The 13,692-nt window shown below is 42.9% G+C and overlaps 1 protein-coding gene across 1 annotated transcript in view; it reads right to left on the reverse strand.

The window, feature by feature from the left end:
• The window catches only part of PCNX2 (pecanex 2), a 294,170-nt gene that overhangs the window by 27,316 nt on the left and 253,162 nt on the right, over positions 1–13,692 (reverse strand). Inside the window, exon 28 of the mRNA XM_073627975.1 lies at positions 3,403–3,547. Coding sequence (XP_073484076.1) covers positions 3,403–3,547 — 145 coding nt within the window. The remainder of the gene's footprint in view (positions 1–3,402; positions 3,548–13,692) is intronic.

A 13,692-nucleotide genomic window follows, 5' to 3' on the forward strand; every position in this document is an offset into this window, starting at 1 on the left:
CTGCCTGGCCCTATGTGAAAAATGAATTGCCCCCTCCCATGCCGAACCATGAATGAACTGTGATTAACCACAATTTTTTGGAAAGCTGAGTTAAATTTCACTTGCCACACCCAGGCCTGATTACTGCAAGACCTGTTGAATCAAGAAATCTCATAAATAGAAGCTGTCTGACAAAGCGAAGCATGCTAACAGATCACAAAAAGCCACACATCATGCCACAATCTAAAAAAATTCAAGAGCAGATTAGAAACAAAGTAATGTATCGGTCTAGAAAGGGTTTCAAAGCCATTTCTAAGGCTTTGGTACTCCAGTGAACCATGGGGAGAGCTATTATCCACAAATGAAGATAACTTGGAACAGTTGTGTCTTCCCAGGAGTGGTCGGCCTACAAAAATTACTCCAAAAGCACAACAATGACAGAACAACATCTAAAGAACTGAAGGCCTCACTTGACTCAGGTAAGATCAGTGTTAATGATTCAACAATAAGAAAGAGACTGGGCAAAAATGGCATCCATGGGGAGAGTTCCAAGGCCAAAGCCACTGCTGACCAAAAAGAACACAAAGGCTCATCTCACATTTACCAAAAAACATCTTGATTATCCCAAGACTTTCAGGCAAATATTCTGTGGACTGATGAGACAAAAATTTTACTTTTTGGAAGGTGGGCGTCCCGTTACATCTGGCATAAAACTAATACAGCATTTCATAACAAGAATATCATACCAACAGTCAGACATGGTGGTGGTAGCGTGATGTTCTGGGGCTGCTTTGCAGCTTCAGGACCTGGACGACTTACCATAATTGATGGAACCATAAATTCTGAGCTCTCCCAGAAAATCCTAAAGGAGAATGTCCGGCCATCAGTTTGTGACCTCAATCTCAAGTGCACTTGGGTTATGCCTCAGGACAATGATCCGAAACGCAACAGCAAGTTCACCTCAAAATAGTTCAATCAGAGCAAAATGTAGGTTTTGGAGTGGCCTAGTCAAAGCCCAGACTTAAAGCAGCCGAATCGGATCGATCACTCGTTTCTCGGTTGCCCCCACCGCCATCCTCGGTCAGGGAATCAGGAAGTGAAGCGTTGCGGCTTCACTGCCCGGTTCCCTACTGCGCATGCGTGAGTCGCGCTGCACGTCTACACTGCTCCCCATTGTGTTGTGGGAACTGAGTGTTTCCCAGAACACAATGGGGGGGCGGGCATTTGCGGCTAGCTATTCCCGGAAGTGGGTGCAGATACCTGTATTATACAGGTATCTGCACCCCCCTACCCCCTGAAAGGTGCCAATTGAGGCACCGGAGGGGGGGAGGAATCCGATGAGCGGAAGTTCCACTTTAGGGTGGAACTCCACTTTAAATCCAATTGAGATGCTGTATCATGACCTTACACAGCCCGTTCATGCTAGAAAACCCTCCAATGTGGCTGAATTAAAACAATTCTTCAAAGAAGAGTGAGCCAAAATTGCTCCACAGCAATGTGAAAGACTCATTGGCAGATATCGAAAATGCTTGATTGCGGTTGTTGCCGCCAAGGGTGGCACAACCAGTTATTAGGTTTAGGGGGCAATTACTTTTCACAGCATTGTACGTCGATATAGTTAGGAATTATTGTGTCATATTAACTATTACGATGTCAAAGTCAAAATTGAGATTCCTGCCTTATGCGAGAACTATGAGAGACCTGTGAAAACTGAAAGAGTTACTAGCCGCAGTGACTGTTGCACTGGTGCTTCATCAATTGCAGCTTTACAGTGGAGTATCAAAAAGATAGTGACAATGTACTAGAAGACAGGTGGGAGACTGAAATGGGCTAGAGGGGACTGTATTGGCTTGATGCAACCAAACTTGAAATTTTTGGTCATCGGACAAAATGTTAGGTTTAACTATATATTATATAACACCTGCGCTAATATCAACAAACTCAAAAAGGAAGAATAAATATAAATAGTACAGCTGCTGTCCTAAAACAAGTGATTCTTGTTAATAAACCAAAATGCCATAAAAATGAGACAGCTCTATTACATATAACAATTATATCACAAGTGAAAGTTTAAATAAATAAACAAATCAATAAATAAGTCCACTACATTAGTGCACTTGTACTCTTTCCATCCCCAAGTTCATAAATCAAATAGTGTTCAGTGCTCTACCACATAAATCCACTGTGTCTAAACCAAAACAAATCACCCCATGCGCGTTTCGAAACTCTCCACTACACAACAGACTCACCAGAAAAGATTTGACTTGCCAACAAGAAAGTCAATATGTGCTTTCTGTTATCAAAGGTACCATTGGGATCCCTTTCACTCCTCCAAGGTATTAGTGGTATATCCAGTTCTTCTTAACAAGTGTTATGCTCCTTTAAGACTACTAAAATCATCCAGCACAGCCAGTGGGATACTTAAACCAAGTGAACAATAGCAAAACAACAGAAGGGACCTTTCATAGTGTTTACTGTTTATTTAATTAGCCCAGTCATAATATGCACTCACAGGATTTAAAACCAGAACAATCGTTATAATGTTACCAAAGCACAGAGTAGCGCTGTGCCTTCTAGTATGCTTTCCAGGCAAAGCGGAAATGATGTAACGAAGTCCCTCCCTACATTTTTCATCAATTAAGCTCCTGCAACAGCATATCAGCTAGTGATAAAACGCGTAGGGATGGACGTCTGTTACATCATTTCCACTTTGCCTGCCACGTGCGCTGGAGGGCACAGCTGCATTCCATAGATTGAAAAAAACAATGTTTATAAGGGCTGACTAAATAGTTTTGCCTCTTTCCTCCAATCAGGAGAAGGGACATTGACTGCTGGATGATCAAGGTCATTCTGCCAAGTCATAGAAGTAACACCTTTCTCTGTGTGCTGGAGAAACCAGGCCTGCCATGTGAGTATTCAGCAGATGATATGAAATGATAGGATAAGTAGCCCTGTATGCTGCAGCCATCAAATTTAGTTAAATATGGATCTGTAGCAGGCTAACTGCTCTTAATCGGAAAGTACAAATATGCTTTAAATCCACTGCCATCCACAACCACAGTTGAACAAATGTTGGTTTATGTTTGTCATACTTGGAATGGCATCAGCAATTACTGCAAAAAACACTTCAGGTGCTCAGTAGAAGACCGAAGGAACCTGCCATGGATGCCGGGGTCTACTAACGCCCCTGTCATTGTGCTTACAGTATTTAAAAAGACATTCACTAACCTGAAAAGAAAAGCAAACATCTTTTATCATTATGACTACAGTACTGTAAAAAGATGAAACCTGGTTGGTTTGTATACTGTAGGTTACTGCATTTTGAACATCGTTAAAGCTCCTTACATTGCCCCATTAAATATGCCCATGTATGTTCTAGTAAAGTGGTCATCAATACAATAAAATGTGTGATTGAACACATACTTGGTGGAGCTTCAAAGACATCCGAATTGCTGGAGAAATAACAGTGTGTAACAAGTCCATATCTGCAAATACCCATTCTTCCTCCTTAGATATTCGATAATGTCCTTTAAATAAGGTATGAAGGCCATGGAGAAATGAATCCAAGCTGAAAAATTAGTAGGTAAGCATCTGTTAGGACAGGTAAGCTAGTATGCAAATATACAGTAGGTGAACCATAACTAAAAACACACATGAAATGAAGAAAGTAGTTACATTTGGTGTAACTTACAGACAGAAGAATATATTTCTAAGTATACAGAAGAAAACTGAATATCCAATTTATCCAAATAGTTTTCAAAATTCAGTTTTATTGATGTGCCTAAATATATTCATGTCGAATTGTCCAGTCTATTGAGAACCATACAATACATGAATCAAGACTGCCTGCATTCCTAAATTGCATAATTTTATGAAGATGAGACAGATCTGCACACAATTTTTCAGGGAAATGAAAAATGTGTGAATTGCTGGAGAATGAAATGGTGGGTGTTGCAATGTTGTCTCACATAATATTTGTGCATTGTTTATCTAACGCAAATTTTCTGTAAAAAAATACACTTTAATAAATCTTAGTGTACATAAACACAATGTATTTTTTTGTAAAATATAAAGGATGATGTTACGCTGACTAAACAGATATTTAAACGTCACACTTTAAAACTGCGCACGTCCTTGAAATGGCAACAAACTGCAGTACATTAACATATCCATAGGTGACACTTTAAAAGACTTTACAGGTTACAAGTTAAGAGTTAAACAGGAGATCTAGCACTAGAATTATTGCTCTTACTCTAACCTCACATATGTGGTACAATCTCATTTACATATGCATGTGAGACCTACATGCGTGTTCGCATTTGCGCATGAGAACGGGGAAATGGGGGCACTTTAAATGTTTTTTTAAATTTATTTTATTTAAGTTTTTTTTTACACTGCCCATTTATTTAATTTTATTTTTTTGAACTGTATTGCTATCATAAGGGAAGAACAACAACTCTTCTGATTGCACGGGCAGCTGCTTTATTAGCCGATAATGGCTTGTAAACAAATAAACAGATACCGGAAGTCAAAATGACACTGACTGCCTTGAATTCATTTTTTTTAATTTTCTTTCACAGTAGTACTAGAGTCTTTCAAGGCAGAATGGGGTCCGGGTTGCCCTGCTGATGGATCGATTGCCCTGTGGAAGAGGGGTGTAGCTAGCTTCCTTATACTGTTAGTATCTATCCATAAGGTTTCTGTTGGCTAAGTGCTATGTTGTAAACCTTACTTTTTTCGACATAGTACCCTTGTTTTTTGGGCTAGTTAGTTCCCAAACGTATGATGCCATGGAGCCTGTCAGGAAAATGGAAAAGTAGGTTAGTTACAGAACGCGGGGTAGGAGCGAGGGTGGGGCTACCCAAACGTATACTGCCATGGAGTCCATCAAGAAAGTGAGGCCCGGAACGGAAAAGACAGCAGGGATTGATAGGGTAGGGCCGGGCATGACAGTGTGTCTAAGAGAGACACAGAAGGGGTTCATTAGGAAAGGTGGAATGGGAGTGTAGAGAGGGGAGGGGAAACAGAGAAGTTTAGTGGGGGGAGTGGCTGTACTTAAAGGAGAGGTGGAGCCAAGACAGGCAGTTTGAAGAAGAAGTGGACTGAGGAGGCAGTTTTTCCCACCCTCCCTCCTTATATGCTATTGTGTGTATTTGTTTGTGTGTGTGTTTCTTTCTTTCAGGAGTGAAGAAGGTCATCACAACAGCTTGGGTGGGCCCTTTCTGGGCTGTGGCTGTGTTTCTTGTTGGTCTTTGACAGTGGCAGTAAACCTAGGTGATGAAAAAAGGGTGGGAGGCTCATCGGTAGTATGTGCCCCTCCGGTGTATTCCAGCAAAAAGGTTGACGGAATACTGTAATGGTTGCACTGCGGGAAAGGGGTTGTCTCTGACGGGTACAGCTGGAGGCCTATCAGGTTGGAAGAGGTCCCGCAGTGCATTGGTGGTATATGTGGTGGAATGTGGGTCGCCGCCAGAGACCAACAGACTGGGGTTAGATGACAAGTTGTGTTATTTATGTTATATATATATATTTTGTTATATTTATATATATATATTTGATATTGGAGTTATTGATTTGGATTGTTTAATAAAAGGCTGTTATGGCCATTTATACTCCAAAGTCAAGGTGTGGTCTCATCATTTTAGGTGGGTAAGAAATGGGGTTGGAGTACAGGTGCATAACAGAGAGAGTGAAAAATGGGGACATTTGGACTACACTGGTCAAGGAAAAGTACTGTTTTTGATACGAAATTTTCAGGTTTTTTTTAACAAAAGAACATACATTCCACATTAACCCCTTCAAGCCTAAACCTTTTTCTGATGCTTAAAAGAAGTGATCAGCGCAATTTAGTAAATATATAAGCTATAATCCTAAATCAATAACTCCTGTATGAATAAATATCCATCTCCTGTGCAAATAAGCAAATATAATCCTGTTTGAATAAACATGCCAATGGCTAAAAACTGTTGCAAAGTGCAGAAAGTGCATAAACTCCTGTACAAAATAAATCAAAATATGTAATACAAATTAATGTAGTCCAATTGTGCAAAACATATATATCAAACTGTTCAAATAAAGTCCCAAATGGTCCTAGTAACATGAAACTACAACACAATAAATTGTGATGTAATGATAATATAATAGTTCACTCTATTAATAAAGGACCAATTGATGAAGTGCTGAATTTGCTGCAATTTATTTATTTTATGAGATTAGATTTATTCACGTGAGGGACCATACCTTTACATATTTTTCTGATACTTGTTGCTTACAAGTTAAAAGCCGTATTTTTTGCTAGAAAATTACTTAGAACCCCCAAACATTATATATATTTTTTAGCAGAGACCCTAGAGTATAAAATGGCGATCATTGCAATATTTTATTTCACACTGTATTTCAAATGCAATTTTTTTTGGAAGAAATACACTTTTTTAAATAAAAAAAAAACAGTAAATTTAGCCCAATTTTTTTTTATAATGTGAAAGATGATGTTACACTGAGTAAATATATACCTAGCATGTCAGACTTTAACACCCGCGGAATGGCGACAAACTACGGTACTTAAAAATCTCCATAGACGACACTTTAAAAATCTCTACAGGTTACCAGTTTACAGTTACAGAGGAGGTCTTGTGCTAGAATTATTGCTCTCGCGGTGATACCTCACATGTGTGGGTTTGAACACTGATTACATTTGCATGTGCGACTTACGTATGCGTTTGCTTCTGGGCACGAGCACGGAGGGATGGGGCGCTTTAAATGTTTTTCTTCTTTTTTTTTTTTACACGCCCCACTAAAAAATTCTAATCACTTTTATTGCTGTCACAAGGAATGTAAACAGTGACAGGTAGTCTTTATGGAGAGATCTGGGCTCTATAAGAACCCAAACCCCTCCTTTGCACTTAAAAGCATTCAAAACGCCAAGTTTGGCTGTTTTAAATCCTCTAATTTTTTTAAAATTTGGTGCCTAACAGCCCATAAGTCTTAAACCAGAAGTGATGTTACTAGAAGGTTACTAGATCCGATTCACATTCAAAGCTGATTCCGGCTTTGTTTCTGGCCAGCCAGCGGATGTGTTGGCTGGTCACTCGGGCCTCCCGGGGGGACGGGAGAGTCAGGGAGAGCCACGGAGGGTGGCGGGAGAGGGGGGGATGTATCGGTTGTTACCACAAGAAAGCCGACCATTGGCCCTAAAAAACAGTACCAGGGTGCAGCTACAGGAATCACCCCGGTACAACCCCTTCAAGACGAAGGTCGCATATTTGCCTTACATCGGCGTAAATTCATTTTTACTTTAATAAGTAATCCCCCAATATAGGTGTGTGCTGTAAATTGCCACAAGCATTGCTCCAGTTTCTTCTTGCTGAAGGCCGCCATTTTGTTGAAGCCCAGATCAGTCACTTCTTAATAGGAAACCCTCCACCTCTACTTACCCTCAAAAACTATATGTCACGTTCTTTAATTAAAATATGTACATTTTCCAGCCTTGATTGTATGTCTTGGTTCAGATAGAAAGGAAGGCTGACAGAAGCTCTACAGTGCTAAAGTTCACAGGCTGCCATGAGTGAGAAAGGAGAGAAAATCAGGGAGTTGGTTAAGACACGATCCTTATAACTATTTGTGTCTCCCTGGCAGCAGAGTTTGTCCTGCTACCTCTCCTGCTTTTCTTTTCTCCCTCCCTAATCTGTGTTCCCTTAGCACAGTCTGTGTCATTCCTGTTACTTTCTTCCATCTTCAGCAACAGTAAATCTTAAAGCTGATCAGCCTCTAGTGCAGAGGTCTCAAACTGGCAGCCCTCCAGCTGTTGCCAAACCATAAGTCCCATGAAGCATTGCAAGGCTGACAGTTACAAGCATGACTCCCACAGGCAGAGGCATGATGGGACTTGTAGTTTCGCAACAGCTGGAGGGCCCCTAGTTTGAGACCCCTGCTCTAGTGGCTGTGAATTTAGGTACAGTGCCGAGAACAGAGAGCAATTGAGCATTTGCAGAGCAGGGTGAAACAAATGCACTTATTTGTAATGTTTTACATAGCTATAACTGCAAAGGGAGTGATCTAGCAGGACTTAATTTTCTGACTAAAGTTTCACTTTAATCATAAAGTGAGGATGACACAATGAGAGAACACTTATATCACAATCTAACACCTGTGTCTTGTTAAACTTATTTTAAAGTATGACTAAATTCATCCATTTAACAGTTTCCCAAAACGGTTATATTCAAGGCATGCTTTGAATGATAAGGCCTCATGCACACTGGGTATTTGCCCAGCTCTTCTAAATACCTTCTTCCTGGCAGGAGAAAAGCAACACCAAAAACGTCCCTAAAGCCGTGTTTTTTCAAACGCATTTAGGTGCAATTAGGTGTGTTTAAGCACATCATGAGCTTAGGTATTTATTCATTTCATTGCCCAGAATATTATTTTTTTCTGGCAATTGAAATGAATGAACACCCAAGCACTTGAGATGCCTAGCACTTAAGTGTGTTTTACACGCGTTTAGGCGCATCACACATTTTTCTGCCAAACACTTCTGCTCCTGAACACACCGGCAGTTGTTTTTTTCCTGCCTTTTAACTGCTTGCCGACCAGCTGCTGTGGCAGGTTGGCACGGCTGCGCGAATCGCCGTAGGTGTACATTGGCCGCTTTCAGTGCAATAGCAGGCGTGCGCCCACGGCGCGATGCCGGAGGTGGTGTGCGCAGCCGGCAGTGCACGTGGCCAGGGGCCGCGATGTCCGCCGGCCAGCTGCGATAGCTCCACAGAGGGCCAGAATGGGGATCTGTCAATGTAAACAAACAAATCCCCATTCCGATATGGGAGTAGAGAGAGATCGTCTGTTGCTAGTGATCAGGAATAGTGATCTCTCTCTACTCCCTGTCAGACCACTCCCCCCACAGTTAGAAACATCTCCCAGGGAACACTTAACCCCTTAATTGCCCCCTAGTGTTAACCCCTTCCCGGCCAGTGTCATTTATAAAGTAATCAGTGGCTTGTTTTAGCACTGATCGCTGTATAAATGTCACTGGTCCCAAAAAAGTGTCAAAAGTGTCTGATCTGTCCACTGCAATGTCGCAGTCCCGCTAAAAATCACTGATCACCGTCATTACTAGTAAAAAAAAAATAAAAATGAAATAAATATATCCCCTATTTTGTAGACGCTATAACTTTTGGGAAAACCAATTAATATATGCTTATTGCGATTTTTTTACCAAAAATATGCAGAAGAATACATATTGGCCTAAACTGATGAAGAAATTTAATTTTTTTTTGTGGATATTTATTATAGCAAAAAGTAAAAAATATTGGTTCTTTTCTATGTGTGCATGGACAGATAGGCTAACACTGTGGGGCGTTTAGAGGCAGAAAAAAAAATGCAAGGCACCTCTTGAATGAATGAATGAGTGACTTGTATAGCGCTACCTATGCGAACTGAATCGCCTCAGGGCCTCTAGAAGCGGTGTTTAAAATGTCCAGTATGCATGAGGCCTTACTTTCACATGTGCTTTTGCTCTCAACAGAACTGTCAAGTCAATAAAGGTCTGGTGTCATAACTGGTCATACTGTATATGCAGCATCATGCCAACTGCAGATCAGAGACTGCATAGAATGCATTAAGGTGAAAAACCTTGAGGGTTTACAACTCCTTTAAATAACCACATCATAAAAACTATCAATAAATTCTGTCTTACACACTGTTCATAGTCACTCAGTTACTATGAGATTCATTTTCTGTATCCTGCATAAAACCTGGTTGATCCTGCTGCTCTTTATCTCCACCTTCTGTTCATGTCCCTAATTCAGTTAGGGATTTTGCAGCTGTGGTGGCAACCTTGCGCATGCTCAGTGAGTTTCTATGCTAAGCACTTCCTCCCTATCACATCTGAGCAGTCCATGTGACTATAGAGCAGGGATATGCAATTAGCGGACCTCCAGCTGTTGCAAAACTACAAGTCCCATCATGCCTCTGCCTCTGGGTGTCATGCTTGTGGCTGTCAGAGTCTTGCAATACCTCATGGGACTTGTAGTTCTGCAACAGCTGGAGGTCCGCTAATTGCATATCCCTGCTATAGAAAGGGCTGGACTGGGACAAAAATTTGGCCCTGGACTTAATCCAGATCGGCCCACTTAAATTGAATAAAATGCTGCCCCCCCCCCAAAAAAAAAAAAAAAATCACGCCCATCAATTATTGTATATTATGAGAGAGTGAGGGAGTGAAAGAGAGAGAGAGTGAGGGAGTGAAAGAGAGAAAGAGAGAGAGAGAGAGAGAGAGAGAGAATGAGTGAAAGAGAGAGAGTGAGTGAAAGAGAGAGAGTGAGTGAGAGAGAGAGTGAGTGAGAGAGAGAGAAAGAGAGAGAGAGAGAGAGAGAGAGAGAGAGAGAGAGAGAGAGAGAGAGAGTGAGTGAAAGAGAGAGTGAAAGAGAGAGAGTGAGTGAAAGAGAGAGAGAGAGAGAGAGAGAGAGACAGAGAGAGAGAGTGAAAAAGAGTGAAAGAGAGAGAGAGAGTGAGTGAAAGAGAGAGAGAGAGTGAGTGAAAGAGAGAGAGTGAGTGAGTGAAAGAGAATGAGTGAAAGAGAGAGAGTGAGTGAGTGAGTGAAAAAGAGAGAGTGAGTGAAAAAGAAAGAGTGAGTGAAAGAGTGAAAGAGAGAGATTAAGTGAAAGAGTGAAAGAGAGGGGGGTTGAGGGAAAGGGGGTGAGAGGGAGTGGGTGAGAGAGAGAAGGGGTGAGTGTGAAAGAGAGAGTGTGAATGAGAGAGGGGGGCTGAAAGAGGGAGGGCTGAGACAAACCACATAGCACTGTCCCTATCTGCAGTCCCTTTCCTGCTCCCCCCCCCTGCAGGCTCTGTGTGCCGGCAGGCCCTTTAAGAGCTATGGGCGGAAGTGAAGTTGTGACGTCGCTTCCGCCCGGTAATGGTATGGAGACGGGTGGGGGCCATCTTCCCTTCACTCGTCACCATACCCAGTAAGGAAGAGGATCTGATTGCCTCCCCCACTGCCGACGGCTCCGGTAAGCGGCGGAGGGCACCGAAGCGCGGCGGGAGGGCCCTCTCCTGCTGCCGATAAAAGTGATCTTGCAACAAATCTGCCGCATAGACCACTATTATCGGGAAACCGGACCGCCGGCTGAAGAAGACCTAGCTGCTGCCATAACAAAAACATTCCTCTGCAAAGTTAGGACGTATATCGACGTGGCGATCCGGAAGTGGTTTAAGGTCAGCAGCTACACTTTTTGTAGCTGCTGACCTTTTATAAACGAGTGGAAATATGCTTTTGAATTCACACCACAACGCAAAGTAGCCAGAGCGATTCACTGCCAAGGCCGCTCTATGCTGCTTGCTGCGCTAAGGGCCGTGTGGTGCTGACATTGAGTCAGCACCACACGGCTTCCTTTTTTGTTTTGTAGAAGCTTTATTTCTACACTTGATTCACTGCGCTGCCCAACAATGCAGTGCAATTCAGCCCAGTGCACTGCGATAAAATGCATCATGTCTGTATTTTACCGCAGCATGCTGCAGTGCAGTACTGGGCTGCATTGCAGTGTCAATAGGATACATAGGAAGCAATTATTTCCTGTGTGCCCCTGGGGTGACAGACATCTGTCACCGCATATGTGAACTGACCCTAACTCTGTAATTTTAAGTTTAGATTTTGAAAGGCCATATACACTATATTACCAAGTTCCTCCACCTCAAACTCGCTCATCCATGTCTTTATGGACCTTGCTTTGTACATTGGTGCGCAGTCATGTTGAAACAGGAAGGGACCATCCCCAAACTGTTCCCACAAAGTTGGGAGCATGAAATTGTCCAGGATGTCTTGGTATGCTGACGCCTTAAGAGTTCCCTTCACTGGAACTAAGGGGCCAACCCCCAACCCCTGAAAAACAACCCCACACTATAATCCCCCCTCCACCAAATGATTTGGACCAGTGCACAAAGCAAGGTCCATAAAGACATGTATGAGCGAGTTTGGGGTAGAGGAACTTGACTGGCCTGCACAGAGTCCTGACCATAACCCGATAGAACACCTTTGGGATGAATTAGAGCGGTGACTGCGAGCCAGGCCTTCTAGTCCAACATCAGTGCCTGATCTCACAAATGCTCTTCCGGAAGAATGATCAAATATTCCCATAGACACACTCCTAAACCTTGTGGACGGCCTTCCCAGAAGAGTTGAAGCTGTTATAGCTGCAAAGGGTGGGCCAACTCAATATTGAACCCTACGGACTAAGACTGGGATGACAGTAAAGTCCATGTGTGTAAAGGCAGGCGTCCCAATACTTTTGGTAAAAAAAGTATTGGCTGGGAAAGATCTGAGTCACGTGACAGCTGTATATCACATAGGAAAAAGGTACTTTGTTTTTTTTTAAAATAAAATAATTACAGTGCCATCATCCATATACAGAAATAGAAGGGGCAATGTAAATTAAACAGTGTGCCTTTAGTATCACTTTAACTAATATGAAACACAACTGAAAATTAATAAGACATTATTAGATCTAAATGCATTGAAAATGCATTTCAGTTGCGATCTTCAGCGGGTGTCAATATTAAAGTGGATGTAAACCCACCACTCACCCAGTATAAACTAATGGCACAGTATTAATGTACATATACATGCAAGCCTCCTGCATGTATCCCTACCTTGCAAATGTCACCCCCTTCAGCAATAGGAACCCTGCAAAACTTTGGAATTGGTGGGCGGGTCTCATTGCCAGAGCTCGTGGACGGAGTCATAATGTCACAAACTCCCCACCCACCTCTACACTCTGCTACTCTCCTATTCCTGAGTTTTGAGTAACATCCAGTCACCACATGACTTCAGCATGCCCAATCATGCTGAGGTGTAAAGCAGCCAATCCTGGGAGAGCTGGAGAAGAAAGGAGGAGGAATGTAAATGTCAGGAGAATATTGCTTCCAGGCATCAAAGCTGTGTTCCTGCGCGCATGCGCGGCGGAACGGCGCTCCGGCACATGCGCATTCGTGGACCGGCAATCCGGCGCAGCACATGCGCACTAGCGCACGCCCCACGTGACCCCTGGGCTGGACTATAAAAAGGACTCTGGCACACAGACAAATTGCTAGTTTGTCTTCAGCTCTTGTTTATCTCTGCTTCCTGTTGTTGTTTCCTCATTACCTGCTTTTGACCCGGATTGACCTCGACTATTCTGCTTGTCTCCTGAACCTGACCCTCGGCTTGTTATACGGATTCCGCTCCTCTCCAGTGTTTGACCCTCTGCCTGTGACCCGGACCTGCCTGCTGTCTCCTTGCTCTTGAACCTTCGCTTGTATCCTGGTCTTCCTGCCACACTACCTCATCCTGTATTTGGATATACTGATCCTGTGTGTGTGTTTGACCCTCAGCCTGGTTCTGGACTTTCTCTTGTACCCGCTCCGGCAAATCATCCACCTGCCAGTTGCTGCACAGCTACTCCTCTCTGACAAGGACTTCACGCCAGTAGCCTTCTGCTTCCTGGGTAGCCTGTGCCTCTTTGTGCATCCACTCCCTGTCTCACCTCCAGGGGGCGGACTGCGCTTAGTTGCAAGGGTGAACCGCTCTCAGCATTTCAGCCTCAGTAAGTACTCTCCTGACATTACAAGCCAGCCATGTCTGAGGCCGACAGAGCACGTTCACCCCTTGAGATCCTTTGCCAGCAAGTATCAGCACTTACGGATGCAGTGCAAAAATTGCAAGATGGCTACACCCAGATAGATGGT

This window comes from Aquarana catesbeiana, linkage group LG04 (assembly GCF_042186555.1).
Source record: "Aquarana catesbeiana isolate 2022-GZ linkage group LG04, ASM4218655v1, whole genome shotgun sequence".
NCBI lineage: Eukaryota > Metazoa > Chordata > Amphibia > Anura > Ranidae > Aquarana > Aquarana catesbeiana.